Raw genomic sequence first — 22382 nt, forward strand, 5'->3', positions numbered from 1 at the left:
AATGTTTGGACATCCCGGCTCTACGTCATGAAGCCCAAACAGTTGTGGTTCTTCCTCTAAAGTCTCTGTATGTCCCGCTGGCTTTAATCTGAATGTTTTGCTATGAATCTGAATGTTCCAGTGGCCCAGTACCCGTTCGAGGACCACAACCCGCCCCAGCTGGAGCTGATCAGGCCCTTCTGCGAAGACCTGGACCAGTGGCTGAGCGAGGACGAGCAGCACGTCGCCGCCATCCACTGCAAGGCCGGAAAGGGTCGCACCGGGGTCATGATCTGCGCCTACCTGCTGCACCGAGGGAAGTTCAGCGAGGCACAGGAGGCACTCGACTTCTACGGGGAGGTGCGCACCCGAGACAAGAAGGTATGAGAGAAGATAAGAGACAAGAAGGTATGAGAGAAGATAAGAGACAGGAAGGTATGGGAAGGACTGGGAATCTAAGATGGTTTCTGAACTGGGGGGGGACAGAGCTGCAGATGTCTGAGATAAAAGCAGAAAGCCCCCCTTGCTTTGTAATCCTTTATGCTGATAAGCTCCAACCCTTCCTGTGTGTTCAGGGCGTGACGATCCCCAGTCAGCGGCGCTACGTTATCTACTACAGCTTCCTGCTGAGGAACCAGCTGCTCTACAGACCCGTAGCTCTGCTCTTCCACAAGATGCTGTTTGAAACCATCCCCATGTTCACCGGGGGAACCTGCAGTGAGTCCACCCCCACACATTCACCCCTCAGAGGAGCCACAGTACATTCAAGAAAGTAGATCTTTGTGAGTGTGTGTAAGAGACCCCGATCTAACGAGTGTTTGTGGATTCACAGAGATAAGAGACCCCGATCTAACGAGTGTTTGTGGACTCACAGAGATAAGAGACCCTGATCTAACGAGTGTTTGTGGATTCACAGAGATAAGAGACCCCGATCTAACGAGTGTTTGTGGATTCACAGAGATAAGAGACCCTGATCTAACGAGTGTTTGTGGATTCAAAGAGATAAGAGACCCCGATCTAACGAGTGTTTGTGGACTCACAGAGATAAGAGACCCCGATCTAACGAGTGTTTGTGGACTCACAGAGATAAGAGACCCCGATCTAACGAGTGTTTGTGGACTCACAGAGATAAGAGACCCTGATCTAACGAGTGTTTGTAGACTCACAGAGATAAGAGACCCCGATCTAACGAGTGTTTGTAGACTCACAGGGATAAGAGACCCTGATCTAACGAGTGTTTGTAGACTCACAGAGATAAGAGACCCTGATCTAACGAGTGTTTGTAGGCTCACAGAGATAAGAGAGTGTGATCTAACGAGTGTTTGTAGACTCACAGAGATAAGAGACCCCGATCTAACGAGTGTTTGTAGACTCACAGAGATAAGAGACCCCGATCTAACGAGTGTTTGTGGACTCACAGAGATAAGAGACCCTGATCTAACGAGTGTTTGTAGACTCACAGAGATAAGAGAGTGTGATCTAACGAGTGTTTGTAGACTCACAGAGATAAGAGACCCCGATCTAACGAGTGTTTGTAGACTCACAGAGATAAGAGAGTGTGATCTAACGAGTGTTTGTAGACTCACAGAGATAAGAGACCCCGATCTAACGAGTGTTTGTGGATTCACAGAGATAAGAGACCCCGATCTAACGAGTGTTTGTGGACTCACAGAGATAAGAGACCCTGATCTAACGAGTGTTTGTGGATTCACAGAGATAAGAGACCCTGATCTAACGAGTGTTTGTGGATTCACAGAGATAAGAGACCCTGATCTAACGAGTGTTTGTAGACTCACAGAGATAAGAGACCCTGATCTAACGAGTGTTTGTGGATTCACAGAGATAAGAGACCCCGATCTAACGAGTGTTTGTGGACTCACAGAGATAAGAGACCCCGATCTAACGAGTGTTTGTGGATTCACAGAGATAAGAGACCCCGATCTAACGAGTGTTTGTGGACTCACAGAGATAAGAGACCCTGATCTAACGAGTGTTTGTGGATTCACAGAGATAAGAGACCCCGATCTAACGAGTGTTTGTGGATTCACAGAGATAAGAGACCCTGATCTAACGAGTGTTTGTGGATTCAAAGAGATAAGAGACCCCGATCTAACGAGTGTTTGTGGACTCACAGAGATAAGAGACCCCGATCTAACGAGTGTTTGTGGATTCACAGAGATAAGAGACCCCGATCTAACGAGTGTTTGTGGACTCACAGAGATAAGAGACCACGATCTAACGAGTGTTTGTGGACTCACAGAGATAAGAGACCCCGATCTAACGAGTGTTTGTGGACTCACAGAGATAAGAGACCCTGATCTAACGAGTGTTTGTAGACTCACAGAGATAAGAGACCCCAATCTAACGAGTGTTTGTAGACTCACAGGGATAAGAGACCCCGATCTAACGAGTGTTTGTAGACTCACAGAGATAAGAGACCCTGATCTAACGAGTGTTTGTAGACATACAGGGATAAGAGACCCCGATCTAACGAGTGTTTGTAGACTCACAGAGATAAGAGACCCTGATCTAACGAGTGTTTGTAGGACTCCACAGAGATAAGAGGACCCTGATCTAACGAGTGTTTGTAGACTCACAGAGTAATAGACCCTGATCTACGGTTTGTGGACCCAATAGATCTAACGAGTGTTTGTAGACTCACAGGGATAAGAGACCCCGATCTAACGAGTGTTTGTAGACTCACAGAGATAAGAGACCCTGATCTAACGAGTGTTTGTAGGCTCACAGAGATAAGAGACCCTGATCTAACGAGTGTTTGTAGACTCACAGAGATAAGAGACCCTGATCTAACGAGTGTTTGTAGACTCACAGAGATAAGAGACCCTGATCTAACGAGTGTTTGTGGACTCACAGAGATAAGAGACCCCGATCTAACGAGTGTTTGTAGACTCACAGAGATAAGAGACCCTGATCTAACGAGTGTTTGTAGACTCACAGAGATAAGAGGAGTGTGATCTAACGAGTGTTTGTAGACTCAACAGAGATAAGAGACCGCCGATCTAACGAGTGTTTGTAGACTCACAGAGATAAGAGACCCGATCTAACGAGTGTTTGTAGACTCACAGAGATAAGAGACCCCTGATCTAACGAGTGTTTGTGGACTCACAGAGATAAGAGACCCTGATCTAACGAGTGTTTGTAGACTCACAGAGATAAGAGACCTGATCTAACGAGTGTTTGTAGGACTCACAGAGATAAGAGACCCCGATCTAACGAGGTGTTTTGTAGACTCACAGAGATAAGAGACCCCGATCTAACGAGTGTTTGTAGACTCACAGAGATAAGAGACCCTGATCTAACGAGTGTTTGTAGACTCACAGAGATAAGAGACCCTGATCTAACGAGTGTTTGTAGACTCACAGAGATAAGAGACCCTGATCTAACGAGTGTTTGTAGACTCACAGAGATAAGAGACCCCGATCTAACGAGTGTTTGTAGACTAACAGAGATAAGAGACCCTGATCTAACGAGTGTTTGTAGACTAACAGAGATAAGAGACCCCGATCTAACGAGTGTTTGTGGATTCACAGAGATAAGAGACCCCGATCTAACGAGTGTTTGTGGACTCACAGAGATAAGAGACCCTGATCTAACGAGTGTTTGTGGATTCACAGAGATAAGAGACCCTGATCTAACAAGTGTTTGTGGATTCACAGAGATAAGAGACCCTGATCTAACGAGTGTTTGTGGATTCACAGAGATAAGAGACCCTGATCTAACGAGTGTTTGTGGATTCACAGAGATAAGAGACCCCGATCTAACGAGTGTTTGTGGACTCACAGAGATAAGAGACCCCGATCTAACGAGTGTTTGTGGATTCACAGAGATAAGAGACCCCGATCTAACGAGTGTTTGTAGACTCACAGAGATAAGAGACCACGATCTAACGAGTGTTTGTGGACTCACAGAGATAAGAGACCCCGATCTAACGAGTGTTTGTGGACTCACAGAGATAAGAGTCCCTGATCTAACGAGTGTTTGTAGACTCACAGAGATAAGAGACCCCGATCTAACGAGTGTTTGTAGACTCACAGGGATAAGAGACCCTGATCTAACGAGTGTTTGTAGACTCACAGAGATAAGAGACCCCGATCTAACGAGTGTTTGTAGACTCACAGGGATAAGAGACCCTGATCTAACGAGTGTTTGTAGACTCACAGAGATAAGAGACCCTGATCTAACGAGTGTTTGTAGGCTCACAGAGATAAGAGACCCTGATCTAACGAGTGTTTGTAGGCTCACAGAGATAAGAGAGTGTGATCTAACGAGTGTTTGTAGACTCACAGAGATAAGAGACCCTGATCTAACGAGTGTTTGTAGGCTCACAGAGATAAGAGACCCTGATCTAACGAGTGTTTGTAGGCTCACAGAGATAAGAGAGTGTGATCTAACGAGTGTTTGTAGGCTCACAGAGATAAGAGAGTGTGATCTAACGAGTGTTTGTAGACTCACAGAGATAAGAGACCCCGATCTAACGAGTGTTTGTGGACTCACAGAGATAAGAGACCCTGATCTAACGAGTGTTTGTAGACTCACAGAGATAAGAGACCCCGATCTAACGAGTGTTTGTAGACTCACAGGGATAAGAGACCCTGATCTAACGAGTGTTTGTAGACTCACAGAGATAAGAGACCCCGATCTAACGAGTGTTTGTAGACTCACAGGGATAAGAGACCCTGATCTAACGAGTGTTTGTAGACTCACAGAGATAAGAGACCCTGATCTAACGAGTGTTTGTAGGCTCACAGAGATAAGAGACCCTGATCTAACGAGTGTTTGTAGACTCACAGAGATAAGAGACCCTGATCTAACGAGTGTTTTTAGACTCACAGAGATAAGAGACCACGATCTAACGAGTGTTTGTAGACTCACAGAGATAAGAGAGTGTGATCTAACGAGTGTTTGTAGACTCACAGAGATAAGAGAGTGTGATCTAACGAGTGTTTGTAGACTCACAGAGATAAGAGACCCTGATCTAACGAGTGTTTGTGGACTCACAGAGATAAGAGAGTGTGATCTAACGAGTGTTTGTAGACTCACAGAGATAAGAGACCCTGATCTAACGAGTGTTTGTGGACTCACAGAGATAAGAGACCCTGATCTAACGAGTGTTTGTAGACTCACAGAGATAAGAGACCCCGATCTAACGAGTGTTTGTAGACTCACAGAGATAAGAGACCCCGATCTAACGAGTGTTTGTGGACTCACAGAGATAAGAGACCCTGATCTAACGAGTGTTTGTAGACTCACAGAGATAAGAGAGTGTGATCTAACGAGTGTTTGTAGACTCACAGAGATAAGAGACCCCGATCTAACGAGTGTTTGTAGACTCACAGAGATAAGAGAGTGTGATCTAATGAGTGTTTGTAGACTCACAGAGATAAGAGACCCCGATCTAACGAGTGTTTGTAGACTCACAGAGATAAGAGACCCCGATCTAACGAGTGTTTGTAGACTCACAGAGATAAGAGAGTGTGATCTAACGAGTGTTTGTAGACTCACAGAGATAAGAGACCCCGATCTAACGAGTGTTTGTAGACTCACAGAGATAAGAGACCCTGATCTAACGAGTGTTTGTGCTGCAGATCCTCAGTTCGTGGTGTACCAGCTGAAGGTGAAGATCCACACCTCCAACCCCTCTAACACCCGGCGGGAAGACAAGCTCATGCTGTTTGAGTTCCCTCAGCCACTTCCTGTCTGCGGAGACATCAAGGTGGAGTTCTTCCACAAGCAGAACAAGATGATGAAGAAGGTGAGGAAGAGGAGGCATTCAGTACTCCTTTTTACTTTTTACATCAACAGAAGTGTTATATCCTGGATGTGAGTTTTTACTACATGTTGATTCCTCAAATGTGTCCTTCATGGTAACTCCTGATTAAACCTGAACTACAGCAAGTATTAGACCTCTCAGTCCCAGTATTCAGTCTTTATTGTGGACACAGTAACATCTCTTGTGTATAGCTTTGGTTGAGTTGCTTAATTGAGTGGTTTGGTGTATGTTTTCTTACCTACATTGTGAAGGTTTCGTTGGTCTCAAGTAAAACTTCTTGGCTCCTCTTATGGAAGTAATCTCTCTGAGGTGGTCTTGAAGGTCTACCAGGGTATATTGGTCTTTGATTGGTTTGGTGTAGTTGTCTGGTCAGATTACGGTGAATGAGTGGGACGTAGGGAAGGCGTTTTAAGTATTTTGTCTTGAATACCGTCAGTCTTCTTGGGTACTACATCTTTGGTCATCTTCCGTAGGTCTAGTTGGAGATACCTTGAGTCAGTGTTCATCTTGGGGCGATGGTCGTTAGTACAGTTACCAGTACAGACCTGGGTTTATGGTCCTTGGTAGGAAGTCTAAGGAAGGTTTCTGGAGTTCGTTGTTTTACAGATGATGGTCTTTGTTACCTTGCCTTTCTTAAGATTTGGTGTGGAGGTCATCTTGCAGACGAGCTCTTAAAGACCAGTGAGTCCTGTGTAGACTGTCCTGTGAACGTTGTCTTGGGAAAATCACCTGGGGGTAATTGTCTTCAATTCAGGTAAGAGTTAAGTCTTCTAAGAGGTCTTGGGCAGGTCTTCCTGGCTTAGTACCTTAAGGAAGTGTTCTGTAGTTAGCTGTTTTACGGGTGATTGTCTTAGTTTACTTGTCTTCATGTGGAAGTTGTCCTGAATACCGGTTAGTCTTCCTGGGTACAACATCTCTGGTTAGTCATCCTCCGTAGGTCTTGTTGGAGATATCTTGAGTCAGTGTTCTTAGGAAAATTACTTTGGGGTAATGATCTTTAGTACAGTTAAGTCTTCCTGGGTATATGGTCTTTGGTAGGAAGTCTAAGGAAGTTTTCTGGAATTGAGGATACAGACAACGGTCTTGGTTACGTTGCCTTGAGTAAGATTTGGTGTGTAGGTAATATTGCAGACGATCTCTTAAATACCTGTGAGTCCTGTGTAGAGTGTCTTGGCAACGTTGTCTTGAGTCAGTGTTCTTGGGGCAATTGTCTTCAATTCGGGTAAGAGTTAAGTCTTCCTTGGTTAGAGGTATTGGGTAGGTCTTCTTGTTAGCTGTTTTACAGGTGATTGTCTTAGTTACCTTGTCTTGAGTAAGTCTTCATGTGTCTTCCTGGATACAACATCTCTGGTGAGTCATCTTCCGTAGGGCATGTTGGAGATATCTTGAGTCAGTGTTCTTAGGAAAATCAAATTGGTGTCTTCAAATTAGGTAAGAGTTAAGTCTTCTAAGACAGTGGTTCTCAAATGGGGGTACGCGGACCCCTAGGGGCACGTTGGAGTACTGCAGGGGTACGTGAGATGTATTTTATGTTAATGAAAAAACAACTTAAGTAATGCATTTAAACCAACTGCTAATAGTAACTACTTTATTCAAAGGTTTAAACTCTGGATAATAAACTGGGAACAATAAACGGCTCTCTTTTCCTCTCCCTCTCCTGACAGCCCGTCAGGCTCCTGCAGCTCGCTGAACCTGTAATGAGTGACCCGACAGTAAAGAATACATATATGTATAACTAGTTTAGCTAGTTCCAGATCAACTAGCTAAGTGTGTTAGGTCTAACTCTTTGTGTATTTTGCTCCGCTCACCGGTCCGTCACAGCGGCGGAGCTGTGATCATGCAGCTCTGTGTGTTCTCCGTCAGCAGCAGCTGATCTGATCTCTCTCTCACGTCCGGTTAGACTTCACTCGCGTTTATGTCCAAATCTATCAGATCTAGCTAGTTCTAGCTAATGATTTGACTGCCTGCTTATCAAAAGACCTAAACAATAAGCGTTGCTTGGCAACGGCGTGTGGCCGCAAAGTATAGCGCAGCATTATGCATATGTTTATATGAGGGGTCAAAACCCCATGCTCATAAAATGCTCATATATCTTTTCCTCTTCGTTCCCCACGCCCCAACATAAATAAATAAACAAATAAATATACTAATTTTAGGGAAAGTAAGGAAGTTTGAGCAGAGTGGGTTTTATATGAACAGAGTTTCACATATTTCAAAACGTGAAGTGTAATAACTGCAGGTAGCCTCCCCGTCAGAATGACAAAGCTCTCAGTGAAGCTCGAGCCCATGTTTCACTACATTAAGAACAACTTATTAAGAAGATCAGTTCAATGCAGCTCATGTCGTCTCTGTGTTGTTGCTTGATGGTAAAATTGGTTTGCCATGAATTTAGTGATGGATTGTAAACATTTGAAATGTAGCATTGAAGTGTTTCTCAGTTGTTGTTTTAATAACTCAGACTCTGATGGTGCAGCGCTGCGCTCTACCTCTTTACAGGCTTTTTGTCCTAACAATTTTTTTTGCGCTGATCAGGGGGTACGTGGCTGCATTTATTTTTCAAAGGGGGAACATGATTGAAAAAAGTTTGAGAACCACTGCTCTAAGAGGTCTTGGGTGTTCTTGGTTTAGTCCCTTACTTGTCTTGAGTAAGTCTTCATGTGGAAGTTGTTCTGAATACCGGTTAGTCTTCCTGATTGTTTGGTAGGAAGTCTTAGGGTCTTGGTTTCATTGGTTGTCTTGAGTTGTCTGGGGTACGCCATCTTAGGGACAGACAGGAAGTAGACTTTACAGAGTAAACCTGTTGATAACTTGAGTTCCCGTCCGGTCAGGAAAAGATGTTCCACTTCTGGGTGAACACCTTCTTCATCCCGGGCCCGGAGGAGACCCCTGGGGAGAAGCTGGAGAACGGCAGCGCCGCGCCGGACCGGACGCAGGGGATGATGATGATGACAGCGACGATGATGATGACGGGCGGAGACGACAGAGACTTCCTGGTTCTCACGCTGACCAAGAACGACCTAGACAAGGCCAACAAAGATAAGGCCAACAGGAACTTCTCCCCAAACTTCAAGGTAAACCGATCTCTTCACTTCCACTAAACGGTGAAGAGCTTTAGAAACTCGGACGTGTTTTATGTGATGATTTTTTTATTCAAACTGTTGTTTCTGTCATTGATAGTTTCAGATACAATGCAAACTTTACACATCAAAGAAGCCACAGTACATTCAAGAAAGTAGATCCTTGTGAGGTTTTGCACCACTTCTAAAGGCCTTCGACCAGGGATGGGCCTCCTCTGTTTGCGGCCCTCAGATTCATTTATAAACAAACTAATTAATAAAAAAATTAAGTAGTTTTATTTGTTTTACTCGTAGTACTGATACCGTCCACTAGACTCCTAGCGACGTCGCGAGCTGCGTACATGATTTAGTTCAACAGCCAAATACCGCAAAATAATCTGTGAGGCGTTTGTGTGTATGGTGTTTGTTTCCCGGGGAAACACTCACGAGAAACATTACATTTTTACATTACATTACATTGCATTTAGCTGACGCTTTTATCCAAAGCGACTTACAATAAGTACATTCGACCAGGAAGACACAACCTTGAAGAAAACAGAATCATATAAGTATATCAGGTTTCATAGAGCCAAACATTTCAAGTGCTACTCAACTGGCTTTAGGTAATCCAGTCCTTTATTAGTATAAAAGTGCTTCGTTAATAGTTCTAACGCTCGAAGTGGAGTCGAAAGAGATGAGTTTTCAGTTTGCGCCGGAAGATGTGCAAGCTATCTGCCGTCCTGATGTCAATGGGGAGCTCATTCCACCATCTTGGAGCCAGGATAGCAAACCCACGTGTTTTCGCCGATGGGAACTTGGGTCCCCCTCGCAGCGAGGGCGCAACGAGTCGTTTGGCTGATGCAGAGCGTAGTGCACGCGCTGGGGTGTACGGTTTAACCATGTCCTGGATGTAGGAAGGGCCAGATCCATTCGCAGCACGGTAAGCAAGTACCAGTGTCTTGAAGTGGATTCTAGCAGTTACCGGAAGCCAGTGAAGGGAGCGGAGGAGCGGAGTGGTGTGGGAGACATTTAGGAAGGTTGAAGACCAGACGAGCCGCTGCATTCTGGATCAGCTGCAGAGGTCGGATGGCACATGCAGGTAGACCAGCCAGGAGGGAGTTGCAGTAGTCTAGGCGTGAGATGACGAGAGCCTGGACCAGAACCTGAGTCGCTTTCTGAGTCAGCTGGGGACGTATCTTCCTGATGTTGTAAAGCGTGTATCTGCAGCAGCGGGTTGTAGCAGCGATGTTTGCAGTGAAGGACAGGTTGTTATCTAGGGTCACACCCAGATTCCTTGCAGTCTGAGTCGGGGAAACAACTGAGGTGCCGATGTTGATTGTCAGGTCAAGAGTTGGACAATCTTTTCCCGGGAGGAAGAGCAGCTCAGTCTTGTCAAGGTTGAGCTTGAGGTGGTGAGCAGACATCCACTGAGAGATGTCAGCCAGACAAGCAGAGATGCGTGCGACGACCTGGGTCTCTGAGCGGGGAAAGGACAGAATTAATTGGGTGTCGTCAGCGTAGCAGTGGTAAGAAAAACCATGCGGGCTAATGACTGATCCGAGCGAGTTTGTGTACAAGGAGAAGAGGAGGGGACCAAGAACAGAGCCCTGAGGGACCCCTGTAGTTAATTGACAAGGGTCGGACTCAGACCCTCTCCAAGTCACCCTGTAGGTACGGTCTTTCAGGTATGAGGTGAGGAGGGAAAGTGCAGAGCCTGAAACTCCAAGTTTTTGGAGAGTGCGAAGGAGGATCTGATGGTTCACCGTGTCGAATGCAGCAGACAGGTCCAACAGGATGATGACAGAGGAGAGGGATGCAGTTTTGGCAGTGTGCAGTTCCTCCGTGACAGCAATGAGAGCAGTTTCTGTGGAGTGACCTGCCTTGAAACCAGACTGGTGCGGATCCAGAAGGTTGTTCTGATGTAGATAACAGGAGAGTTGTTTAAAGACAGCGCGTTCAAGTGATTTAGACAGGAACGGGAGGAGAGAGACAGGCCTGTAGTTTATAACATCAGACGGGTTGAGAGTGGGTTTCTTTAGGAGAGGGTTTACTCTTGCCTCCTTGAGACTGTTTGGAAAGTGACCAGAAGTTAGAGAAGTGTTGATGAAATGGGAGAGAAACGGTAGAATATCAGGAGCGATAGTCTGAAGGAGGTTTGAAGGGATAGGGTCCAGATGACAGGTGGTAGGGCGGGCAGAGGTAATGAGGGTAAGAACCTCACTTGGAGAGAGAGGGGAAAAGGAGGTTAGTGTGTTGGTGGAAGGAGGGTCTGGTGACCCAGCGGTGAGTAAAGGTGAGTCAGAAAAAGAAGAGCGAATATCATTAACCTTTTTTTCAAAGTGGGTAACAAAGTCACCCACAAACACCGGCTGTTGTTACGCCTGCTGCGACGTCAAGTTGCCGCTTGTAATTATGCCTTTAGCTTCAAAGTGTTTTTATCTTCTGAATTTGCCGAAACAAGTTTAATATTCTAAAAACCAAGACTTTGTTTATTTGAAATCAGATGAAAACAAACTGTAACGGACCCTGCCGTGTTATCTATGATTACTACGCCTTACATTCATAACTTCAGTGGAGGGAGGGGGGGCGGCGTGTAGAACAGCAGAGTGGAGGGAGGGGGGCGGCGTGTGGAACAGCAGAGTGGAGGGAGGGGGGGCGGCGTGTAGAACAGCAGAGTGGAGGGAGGGGGGCGGCGTGTGGAACAGCAGAGTGGAGGGAGGGGGGCGGCGTGTGGAACAGCAGAGTGGAGGGAGGGGGGCGGCGTGTGGAACAGCAGAGTGGAGGGAGGGGGGGCGGCGCTGAGGAACAGCAGAGTGGAGGGGAGGGAGGCGGCGTGTGGAACAGCAGAGTGGAGGGAGGGGGGGCGGCGTGTGGAACAGCAGAGTGGATGGAGGGGGGCGGCGTGTGGAACAGCAGAGTGGATGGAGGGGGGCGGCGTGTGGAACAGCAGAGTGGAGCGAGGGGGGCGGCGCTGAGGAACAGCAGAGTGGAGGGAGGGGGGCGGCGTGTGGAACAGCAGAGTGGATGGAGGGGGGCGGCGTGTGGAACAGCAGAATGGAGGGAGAGGGGGCGGCGCTGTGGAACAGCAGAGTGGAGGGAGGGGGGGCGGCGTGTGAAACAGCAGAGTGGAGGGAGAGGGGGCGGCGCTGAGGAACAGCAGAGTGGAGGGAGGGGGGGCGGCGTGTGGAACAGCAGAGTGGAGGGAGAGGGGGCGGCGCTGAGGAACAGCAGAGTGGAGGGAGGGGGGGGCGGCGTGTGGAACAGCAGAGTGGAGGGGGGGGGGGCGGCGCTGAGGAACAGCAGAGTGGAGGGAGGGGGGGCGGTGTGTGGAACAGCAGAGTGGAGGGAGGGGGGGGCGGCGCTGAGGAACAGCAGAGTGGAGGGAGGGGGGGCGGCGTGTGGAACAGCAGAGTGGAGGGAGGGGGGGCAGCGCTGAGGAACAGCAGAGTGGAGGGAGGGGGGGCGGCGTGTGGAACAGCAGAGTGGAGGGAGGGGGAGCGGCGCTGAGGAACAGCAGAGTGGAGGGAGGGGGAGCGGCGCTGAGGAACAGCAGAGTGGAGGGAGGGGGAGCGGCGCTGAGGAACAGCAGAGTGCGGGCTGACAGGTGTCTGTGTTGACTTCATGTTTATGTCATCTAATGGTTCATCTCAATACACATTTTCCGTGCTTTCCAATAGTTTAAAATAGTTTTATTCCACTGTTTAATAAACTGTTCAATGCAAACATGCCACTCGTAACTCGTGTTAAATAACATTTCTGTGAACTGATATTTGTTTAGTGAGCTTATTAGAGGATGTTCCCTGAAAGATTGTAAAATGTCAGACTTAGTATATTTGTTAATAATTACATACAATACATGGAATGTGTGTGTGTGTGTGTTCCAAGGGAATCTGCGGCCCCCTGGTGGCCAGTACATATATTATGTGGCCCCCACCACCATCCAAGTTGCCCATCCCTGCCTTAGACTGTCGGTCAGTGAGAGACTCTACCGACCATAACAACACATTATCATCCTCTCTGACCCCAACACGTCCTGGACAGAGAACATGAATTATTAACATTAAATCAGAGATGCTGAAGCTCTCCTTGTGCTCCAGTCGATCCTAACTTTAAATACAGAGTTACATCTCAGATCTGATGTCAGAGGGTCTCCAACATGTCGTCTTCAGTGATCGGGACGTCAGGTTAAATGTCTCCTTGTATCTGTGGAGGAAACTCTTCAGAGAAACTGATACATGATTCAGGAACAAAATGTGTCTTTTGTTATATTTAATAAAGTAATAAAGAAAGTCAATATAAAGTGAGATGGATCTGAAAAGCAGGACCACACACACACACACACACACACACACACACACACACACACACACACACACACACACACACACACACACACACAGGATCAGAGCAGCTTCCTCCTCAGAGGAGAGAGAAGCTTTCAGTCTCTCTGTGTGTTCATGAGAGGAACCATCGTTACACCATTAACCCTAACCCAGTCCTTAGCCCTCTGTGAATCCACCTCCTGCACCTCCTGACATGTGACCCTTAGCTTCTGTTAAACACACACCAGACTAACATCACCATTTAACAGAGCAATCAGAGTATAAGACTTGAAATGATGATATGATCATTTGACACGACAGTATCTTGTCTGTGATGCAGTATCATGTCGGCCCTGATCTGACCGTACCGTGTGCTCGCAGGTGAAGCTGTACTTCACGAAGACGGTGGAGGAGGGAGCGAACTCTGACGCCAGCAGCACATCGGCCTCGGTGACGCCGGACGTCAGCGACAACGAGCCGGATCACTACCGCTACTCCGACACCACGGACTCGGACCCGGAGAACGAGCCCTTCGAAGACGACCATCACGATCAGATCACTAAAGTCTGACACGCACACACGCACACACACTCACACACTCACACACACATACAGATATATATGTGTATATATATATATTCAGTATGTTTACACTCATGAACCCCAAACTAAGACGTGTTGTTAGCTAACGGGGATTATAACCGACGGACTGCGTCTGATCTGCAGGACTCTCAGAGCTCAGATTATAAGACCCCCCCCCCCAGCTGGACAATCACATGACATGGCGGTCGGAGGAGGCGGGGCTAAGCTTGTGGGCGGGGCCAGCGAACGGACAATAAGACCGATGAATGGACAGACGGGAGGTTTTAAAGAATAAAGGAGTAAAACTTGAATATAAACAAACATAAAGACAAGTAGACTTCTTTAGTGACCACATGTTTGTTGGAAACCCCTGTCCTTCCTTCGTAGGGAACTTTATGCAGACCAATCTTCTTTTTGTTTCCCCATCTTTTACATTTCATTGAGCTGTTTCTGAACGTTGACTCTTCTCTCCGGGTGCGTGCGACTCATTTTTAAGACCAAATCTCCAGAAGAAACCTTTTCATTGAACATCAGCTCTCGAAGCCAATAAGGAAGTTATTATGCTGTAAATCTGCAGTCACTCTTTTATTGACTGCTCCTACCAATCATTATCCATGAATCTGCAGATTATTCCCTAGTGTATGGCTTTGGTAAACGTCCATCCAGTTCCTCAGAGTCCAAGGTTATGTTTTAAATCAAATCTGTAGATTAGAGAGGCTGGAAACAGACTTTAAAGACATCACTTTAGCCATCAATCATCAAAACAGAGATGTTCTCATGACTAATTGCCACGACATTATTATGCTTTAATCAGCAGATTTCCCCTCTTGTTAAACTGGCCGTGGGATCAATTAAATTAAATCAAAATGTTTGAATTTGATCAGGTAGAACTGAACTTAGGTGGGCCAAATGTAGATGGGCATTGTTATGACATAACGTCCTGATTGTATATTCCCACACATCAACAAAAAGATTAAACCTGAACTTTTCGCTTCTGTTATTCAAAATATTTAGATGTTTTAAACCCAGGATGATTTCTGGTGTTCTTGACGTTGGAAAACCTCGCGTCCTGTTTTTGGTCCGATCTGGACCGGCTTTGAGACGGAGCCGCTCTCAGAGAGAAGAGTCGGCTTTAAGGAAAGAAACTTCACAATCTCCTGTTAAAACACAGACAGTACAATCCTACTGTGAACAAAGCTACTCTCTGTCCGTCTGTCTTCAGTTTTGCACAGTTTCAATCCTGCAGTTAAAATGTATTTTTGTTATACTCTGACTTATATCAAACGTAAGCTAACACACACACACACACAGTATAACCATTCCTTCAGCCGGATCTGCTTCTGAGCTAAACGTAGACTAACGCACCTCGACACAAACTGAAGAGATGACCGACTGCAGAGCGCTGGTTGTTGTTCTGCTCTTTATAAAGGACTGACTATCGAGGCGCATTTCAGACCAACTCCCTCCAGGAAAGCCGTTCGAGCTCCTGTAGTGCCGCTTTCTGTTCAGCTGGAAGTCCTTTGTTATAAAGCTGCCGTTTGTAAGGGTTTACGATCAGAGTTTCTCAACGTTTGGGTCAGAACACAACGAGGGTTTGTGGATAGAGAGGTCTTCGCTTGGTAGATTCTCAGGACAATCGAAGAGAGCAAACCTCCACAAGTGAGAAATCCTCTCCACAATTTGAAGGCTTCTTCTTTGATCTTTCCACCAATCTTCCTGAAGTTTGGGCTGCTAGTCTTTCCGTTATCCTGCAGTCAAACCACACACGCACTCAGCTTGGCGCCGGTAAAGATCTCCGCTCTCTGAACACGTGTTTTTGGGATCTGAAACCACTAAATGTTGAGAAGCTCTGCTCTACCAAAGTGCCAGCAGTCTGTTGTTAGCGTGACTCCAGCCGGTCTCCATGGTGTCGAGGTTCAGCCTCTGTTTGGGTGATGCTCTATCACTAATATTACTCTGTTCATAGACTATTAATCGTTTAACTCGTTACTACTTCTTCTTGGCGACATTTAAGCACTCAAACTCGAGCTGTACCTTTTAACGCCGGGAACACTTTGAGGATCACATTCACATGTGTCTGGGTTTTACTGAAGAACATTCGGCATGCTCCGGTTCAGATCGTAGACTCAATCCCAAACTAATCACCAACCGGTTCCTGTTCTCTGGGCTAGAACCACATGTTGGGCCTCTTCATGCACAACATAAACCTTCTCCTAAAGGTGCAAACTAACTTCTAGAGGATTCATTTGAGACGGTACTGGATCGGAGCATCCCTGATGATCCTCTGAAGGAACATCTTCCTCCAGACCGGGAGTAGGTCGAGGTTTTAGTCCTGATGTCTGATTTCCGTCCTTACATTTGGTGCTACTACCTATCACTGGCTCTGCGTTGGTCCTGTGCTTTCTGATTGTTCATCATCAGTGTGAGGATTCTGGGTCTGAAAGCTCCTGAAAGACCTGATCACACAGGACGTATAAAAACAGGAAGTCCTCTGCACGGCATCGTAAGAACCGTTAGAAATCACATAGAAAGAAGGTAACGAACACTAAAGGATCATTCAAACACACAATGATAACTTTTATATCAATAACTCAATGTGTTACATTGAATTCTTGAGGCACACTTTGATTTCCTGTCATGCCTCCACGGTGAACCTAGATCCAAAATCGTAGGAAAGTCTTCGTTAATTGAAGTTACTGGTGGCCGTGTTTAACCACAGCAAAACCATAAACATCCGTTAACAAGCTGGTCCAGTATTAATCCTCATTTATCCACTAATAACACTTCAGATGAACGGTGCTCCCACAACCTGATTTTAACTCAGCAAGACTTCTCAGATTCCATTCTTTGAATCTGTATTCACAACAAATTATCCTTTTAGGTGACGTTTCCCTTTAAAAGCCATCAGAAAAGAGCTTGAACTCAAAGACACAACGGTAGGAAACGGAGAGACCAAGGAGGATAAAGGTCATGACGCCCCAGGTGTGGTACGTCTTACTCTTGAGGTAGGTTCCCCCCGCTGAAGTAACATCATTAAGAAAACACATAAAGTAAATCCAGTTTAGATTAGAGATTAAATATTTGTTAGATCTATATCGTCCTGTGTGATCCCGTCTCGAGGTCTACCATCGAACCGGAGCGTCTGATGGGCCATCGTCGGCTCTACAGTTCATCTCGTTGGGTTTTAGGTGCTAAGCTAAGCTATCCGGGGCTGATAGAGCCTTTAGTCCATCTCTGGTGCTCTGGACCGGCCTCGAGTGTCCGTCTCCACCCGGACGCTCTGTGTGTTTCTTACAGCAACAACAACACACTTCCTGTCTCCAGTCCTGTTAGGTGCTCTCGAGCCTGGCCTCACTTCCTGTCCTCGTTCAGACCTGAGGGGCTAAAAACCTGACAAACACAAGTTAACCAGAGTCCAACCAAATCCGGCGTTGAAGCTAAAACGCTGGTCCTTTTGAAACCAGTTCTGGAGAAATTCAACCCGATGTCAGGCGGAGGTGTTTTGGATTTGGGTGTGAACTTTTTCAACTAAACCAGCAAACCTAGATTACAGAAGACTGAACAAAACCAATGAACTAACCCTCGTTAGCAGAGGTAGAAATACTTGTGTAAAAATCAAAACAACTCGAACGTCTGAAACAACACCCACAATCCCGCCTGAAAGCTAACGCTAAACACCACCAGCGTCCTGTTTAAAGTATTAAAGTGTTACTGTCAGACTTTCGGTTCCTCTCTCTGAGCGTTCCCGATGTGTTCGGAAGTGTTTCAGGAGTCTGAGGCCAGGCAGGTGCTCCGTGTGTTTTTACTTTCACCATTTTACAGCTAAATCGTAGATTAAACCGCCAAACTGTCAGAGAGACCTGGACACAACTAAAGAACCAGAAACACGATTATTGACTTTGGCTGTTTCCAAAACTATGAGACGGTTTTTAACAAACTGCTCGAGCTTCAGGGTTCCTAAAGTCGGAGAGAAAACGTTGAAGGTTTGGTGTAAACCGAGAAATCAGCTGTTAAAGTTTCCATTGAAGTCTACGACGTTCGGTAAACAAAGGAACCCTGAACTCTGCTTTCTGTCCCAAAACTCTCTGAATTAAACTTTGAACCGTCATCATTTAGTTTCACTCTCAGACCCCTCCTTCAGAGAGGAGGCTTCTCCTTCTGTTTGTTGGTTAGTTTGCAGTCAAACATGGTCCATGATGTTTCTTCGTTTTGCCTTAAGGTGCGGTCAAACTGCGTTCAACAGAAACTGTTATTATATCGTAAAGAAAACAAACATTTCAAACCCACGTTTCAGTTTTCCTTCCGGCTTAAGTTCAACTCTCCGAACAGGAAGTCCAGTTTTTTTATTTGCTTTTAATAAAGTGCACGGCGTCATGTGACCGGTTGACCTGCAACCGTTTTCTGCTCCGAGGTTTCTCTGCATCTCAACACACAAGTATAAGCGTCTTTGTAGATAAAAATGAAATGTACAGAGCTAAGGAGGACGGGAATATTCAAGGGAAAAAAGTCGCACATTTTAAAGAGAAATCTGATATTAAATGATTAGTCGCAAAATAACCGGGGACACAAACATGGAACAGCATGGGTTGACTTTGCACGATTAAATCCAGCCACTGGGTGTCCTGACACATCGGAAATGTGTTTATCGGAAATGTACGACTTTAATCTCAGATAACAGACTGAAGCTAAGCTAGCTGTGGTTAGTGTTGCTGCGATATGCTTGGACAATCACAGGGGGCGGGGTTTAGGGAACAGACTCCTCCCCTTTGTGCTTTTGATCTACATCACGCTGATTATAAACCGAATTCAAAACTCAGATTTATTTTTCTGAATCTTTTCACGAATCCTTCGGAGCAGGAAACAGTCTTTACTTTGTTTTTCCTCGTCAGGTATTAATTTGTCCACAAACAGGAAGTGAGCGTAACATTTCATGTCAGACTGCCCCCCCCTCTTCTTTTATTCTGTCCTTCTGTTTTATATAAAATAAAAAAACACTGTAAAGGTGAATAAACTATTTATAAACATCCGTCTGTTGGACTCCTTTGTTTACTTCCTGAACACAGTGACATCACTATGGAACACTCACTTTTATTGGCTAGCGCTCCAACACATTGTACGTGATAGTTCACACGCAAATGTACTCTGATCACCTTCACCTCTACAAGAACGCGCTTTCCAATGCCAAGTCCTCATATTACTCCAACCTCATCAGCACTGGTAACAACAGAGTTCTTTTCTCCACAGTCAGTCACCTACTTCAGCCTCCTCTAACCCTCACTCCAGATATCTCCATTGACCAATGTACTGAATTTCTGCAATTTTTTCACTCCATAATTAACACCATTCACCTAGAGCTGGCCTCAGTATGCACCTCCTCAAGTGATCCACCCTGGATGTCTACCACTGGTCCATCACTCATCAGCTCCCTCTCCATCTTCACCCCAGCATCGGAATACACCATCTCAGAGCTCATCCTTAAAGCTAAAACCACCACCTGTCAGCTTGATCCTCTTCCCACCACCCTGGTCAAGGCTTGCCTACCGGCCATATCACCCATGATCACTGACATAATTAACTCCTCCCTCACCTCTGGAATTGTACCCACCTCCCTCAAACTGGCTGCAATCACTCCCATCCTCAAAAAACCTGGTACTGACCCAGCCGATCTAAACCACTACAGGCCCAACTCCAACCTACCCTTCATTTCCAAGACCCTTGAGAGGGTGGTTGCCGCACAGCTTCAGTACCATCTTGACACAAACAACCTCCATGAACCCTTCCAATCTGGTTTCCGCCAAAAACACAGTACTGAAACAGCCCTGGTTAAAATCACCAACGACCTCCTCCGTGTAGCTAACTCCGGACTTCTCACCATCCTCGTCCTCCTTGACGTCAGCGCTGCATTCGATACCATCTCTCACCCACTACTCCTGGACCGCCTGGCTGGCATTGGGATCACTGGTGTTGCACTCTCCTGGTTCTCATCATACCTCACTGACAGACAACAGTTTGTACAACTCGGTAATCACAAGTCACAAGAAAGTGCTATTTCACTGGGTGTCCCCCAGGGGTCAGTACTGGGTCCACTCCTATTCATCATATATCTCCTCCCCCTGGGCAAAATCCTCCGTCACCATGAGGTTAATTTTCACTGCTACGCCGATGACACACAGGTCTACATTTCCTCTAAACCCACCACTGCCCTCCCCCCAACCTCCCTCACCACCTGCCTTGAGGACATCAGGAGCTGGGTGAGCAGGAACCTCCTGAAGCTTAACGGTAGCAAAACTGAGGCCCTGCTCATCGGCTCCAAATCCACCCTCACCAATTCACATATCACCCCAGCATCAAACATCATCATCAACGGCTTCCCCATACCATTCGCTGCCCAAGTGAAAAGCCTCGGTGTCATTCTGGACGGCTCCCTCTCATTCGCACCACACATAAAAAACATCACCCGCACCGCCTTCTTTCATCTTCGAAACATCTCCAGACTCCGCTCATCTCTGTCTCAGCACTGAAATCCTGGTCCACTCATTCGTCACATCCCGGATTGATTACTGCAATGCACTTCTGACTGGCCTTCCCATCAAGCTCCTCAATAGATTGCAAATAATCCAGAACTCTGCTGCCCGGATCATCACCCGCACCAACTCATCCGACCACATCACCCCCATTCTCACTCAGCTACACTGGCTTCCTGTACGCTACCGTATTGACTACAAAAACATTCTACTCATATACAAAGCTGTCCATAACCTAGCCCCCATCTACATCACTGACCTCCTTCAGCAGTACACCCCCTCCCGCACCCTCCGCTCTTCGTCCGTAGGACTTCTCACCGTCCCAAGCTACCGCCTCAAAACCATGGGTGCTCGAGCTTTCAGCTGCTCGGCTCCCAGACTCTGGAACTCCCTGCCACGACACATCCGACAGTCCGATTCCATAACGACATTCAAAACCCAACTCAAAACCCACCTGTTCAAACTGGCATTTTCTCTATAACCTGTACCCTGTGTCCCTTTGTGTCCTTTTGTAGTCAATTTCCTGTTGTTTGTCTTGTCTTACCCCGGCTGATACTTCACTAAATCCACTGTTTTAATTTGTAAGGTAAAATTGTAAATGTAAATTGTAAATCTGTAACCCTGTAAGGTGTCCTTGGGTGTTATGAAAGGCGCCCCCCAAAATAAATGTATTATTATTATTATTATAGGCTAAGGGGGTGGACATCTCTAAGCTGTTGACCAATCACAACAGAGGCGGCCAGCTAACCAATCAGCAGCTCTGGTTTCAGACAGAGGGTGAACAGAGGAGCTGCAGATTGCTTTAATCAGAATGTATGATCAAATATAAATGTATTTAATTTCACCTTATTATAATATTTATATTTTTTTTAGTGTTAATACTTTAGCTTTTTACTGTATTAGAATATTACTTTTATAGCATTAAAATCCATTGAATATATATATATATAAAATAAATGTACTTTAATATATTTGTGTAAATCTAGCAGAAATTAAAATGTTAAACCTGAATAAATCAGCATTTAAAATATGTTCCTATACCTAGATTATCTCTGTGTGTGTGTGTGTGTGTGTGTGTGTGTGTGTGTGTGTGTGTGTGTGTGTGTGTAGAGAGAGAGAGAGAGAGAGAGATCTACCAGTGACTTGGCAGAAATGATAATCTCTCCTCCCACAATGCACTGCTGCAGCGGCACTACTCCAAACGACTGGAGAACAGAGGAGGAGAAATAGGTCACACACACACTAATTCTGTCTTATCTGCGTCTATAAAAAGATCAGAGAGGAATATGAATTATTTATTTAATGTAAAGTTCAAGTGAGAGAACTGAATTTATAAATAAAACAAGAAATATCAGTAAAACGTTTAATGAAAATATTAGATTTAATTCATCACACAGATTCAAACTGAACTCATTCAAAGAGTTTCATTATAATAAAGTTTAACGACTCGGTTTATAAACTTCAAATCCATTCATGCTTTTAAAGATAAATCACACGGATCCCATTGGACCAGGGGGAGGCTGCCTTCAGGGGCCATCAGGACCAGGGGGAGGCTGCCTTCAGGGGCCATCAGGACCAGGGGGATGCTGCCTTCAGGGGCCATCAGGACCAGGGGGAGGCTGCCTTCAGGGGCCATCAGGACCATGGGGATGCTGCCTTCAGGGGCCATCAGGACCATGGGGATGCTGCCTTCAGGGGCCATCAGAACCAGGGGGAGGCTGCCTTCAGGGGCCATCAGAACCAGGGGGTGGTTGCCTTCAGGGGCCATCAGGACCAGGGGGATGCTGCCTTCAGGGGCCATCAGGACGAGGGGGATATTGCCTTCAGGGGCCATAAGGACCAGGGGGATGCTGCCTTCAGGGACCCACACATAAATAACACGTCCTGCAGCTCTTTAAGGTCTCTTTATTGGTCAGTGAGCCCCCCCCTCAGGGCTCTGATTGGTCAGTGAGCCCAACCCCCTCAGATAGCCCCCCCCTCAGTGCTGTTATCGTGCTCAGTGCAGAATCCACACAGCCGTCAAAGTTGGAGTGAGAGAATCCGTCTCCAGCGCACAGCAGGGGGGGAAACTGGAGGAGAGTCATGTGACCCGGAGAGCCCGGCACCCCCGTCAGCACCTGGGGGGGGG

General features: G+C 46.3%; 2 protein-coding genes across 3 annotated transcripts; one reads left to right on the plus strand and one right to left on the minus strand.

Annotated features, from left to right (window-relative positions):
* Positions 1 to 121: 121 nt before the first annotated feature.
* LOC117548389 (phosphatidylinositol 3,4,5-trisphosphate 3-phosphatase and dual-specificity protein phosphatase PTEN-like) lies at positions 122 to 18754 on the plus strand (the record flags this gene model as incomplete). Of its 2 annotated transcripts, none has more annotated exon segments than XM_034219649.1 (5): positions 122 to 360; positions 555 to 696; positions 5586 to 5752; positions 8599 to 8841; positions 13530 to 18754. In XM_034219649.1, coding segments are annotated over 5 exon segments (980 nt in total), but the record flags the coding sequence as incomplete, so codon positions are not given.
* A 2862-nt stretch (positions 18755 to 21616) lies between these two features.
* Positions 21617 to 22376, minus strand: rnls (renalase, FAD-dependent amine oxidase; the record flags this gene model as incomplete). The annotated part of the gene is given in 1 exon segment (XM_034219638.1): positions 21617 to 22376. A coding segment is annotated over 1 exon segment (194 nt), but the record flags the coding sequence as incomplete, so codon positions are not given.
* Positions 22377 to 22382: the final 6 nt, after the last annotated feature.

This window comes from Gymnodraco acuticeps, unplaced genomic scaffold, assembly GCF_902827175.1.
Source record: "Gymnodraco acuticeps unplaced genomic scaffold, fGymAcu1.1, whole genome shotgun sequence".
In the NCBI taxonomy this organism is placed as follows: domain Eukaryota; kingdom Metazoa; phylum Chordata; class Actinopteri; order Perciformes; family Bathydraconidae; genus Gymnodraco; species Gymnodraco acuticeps.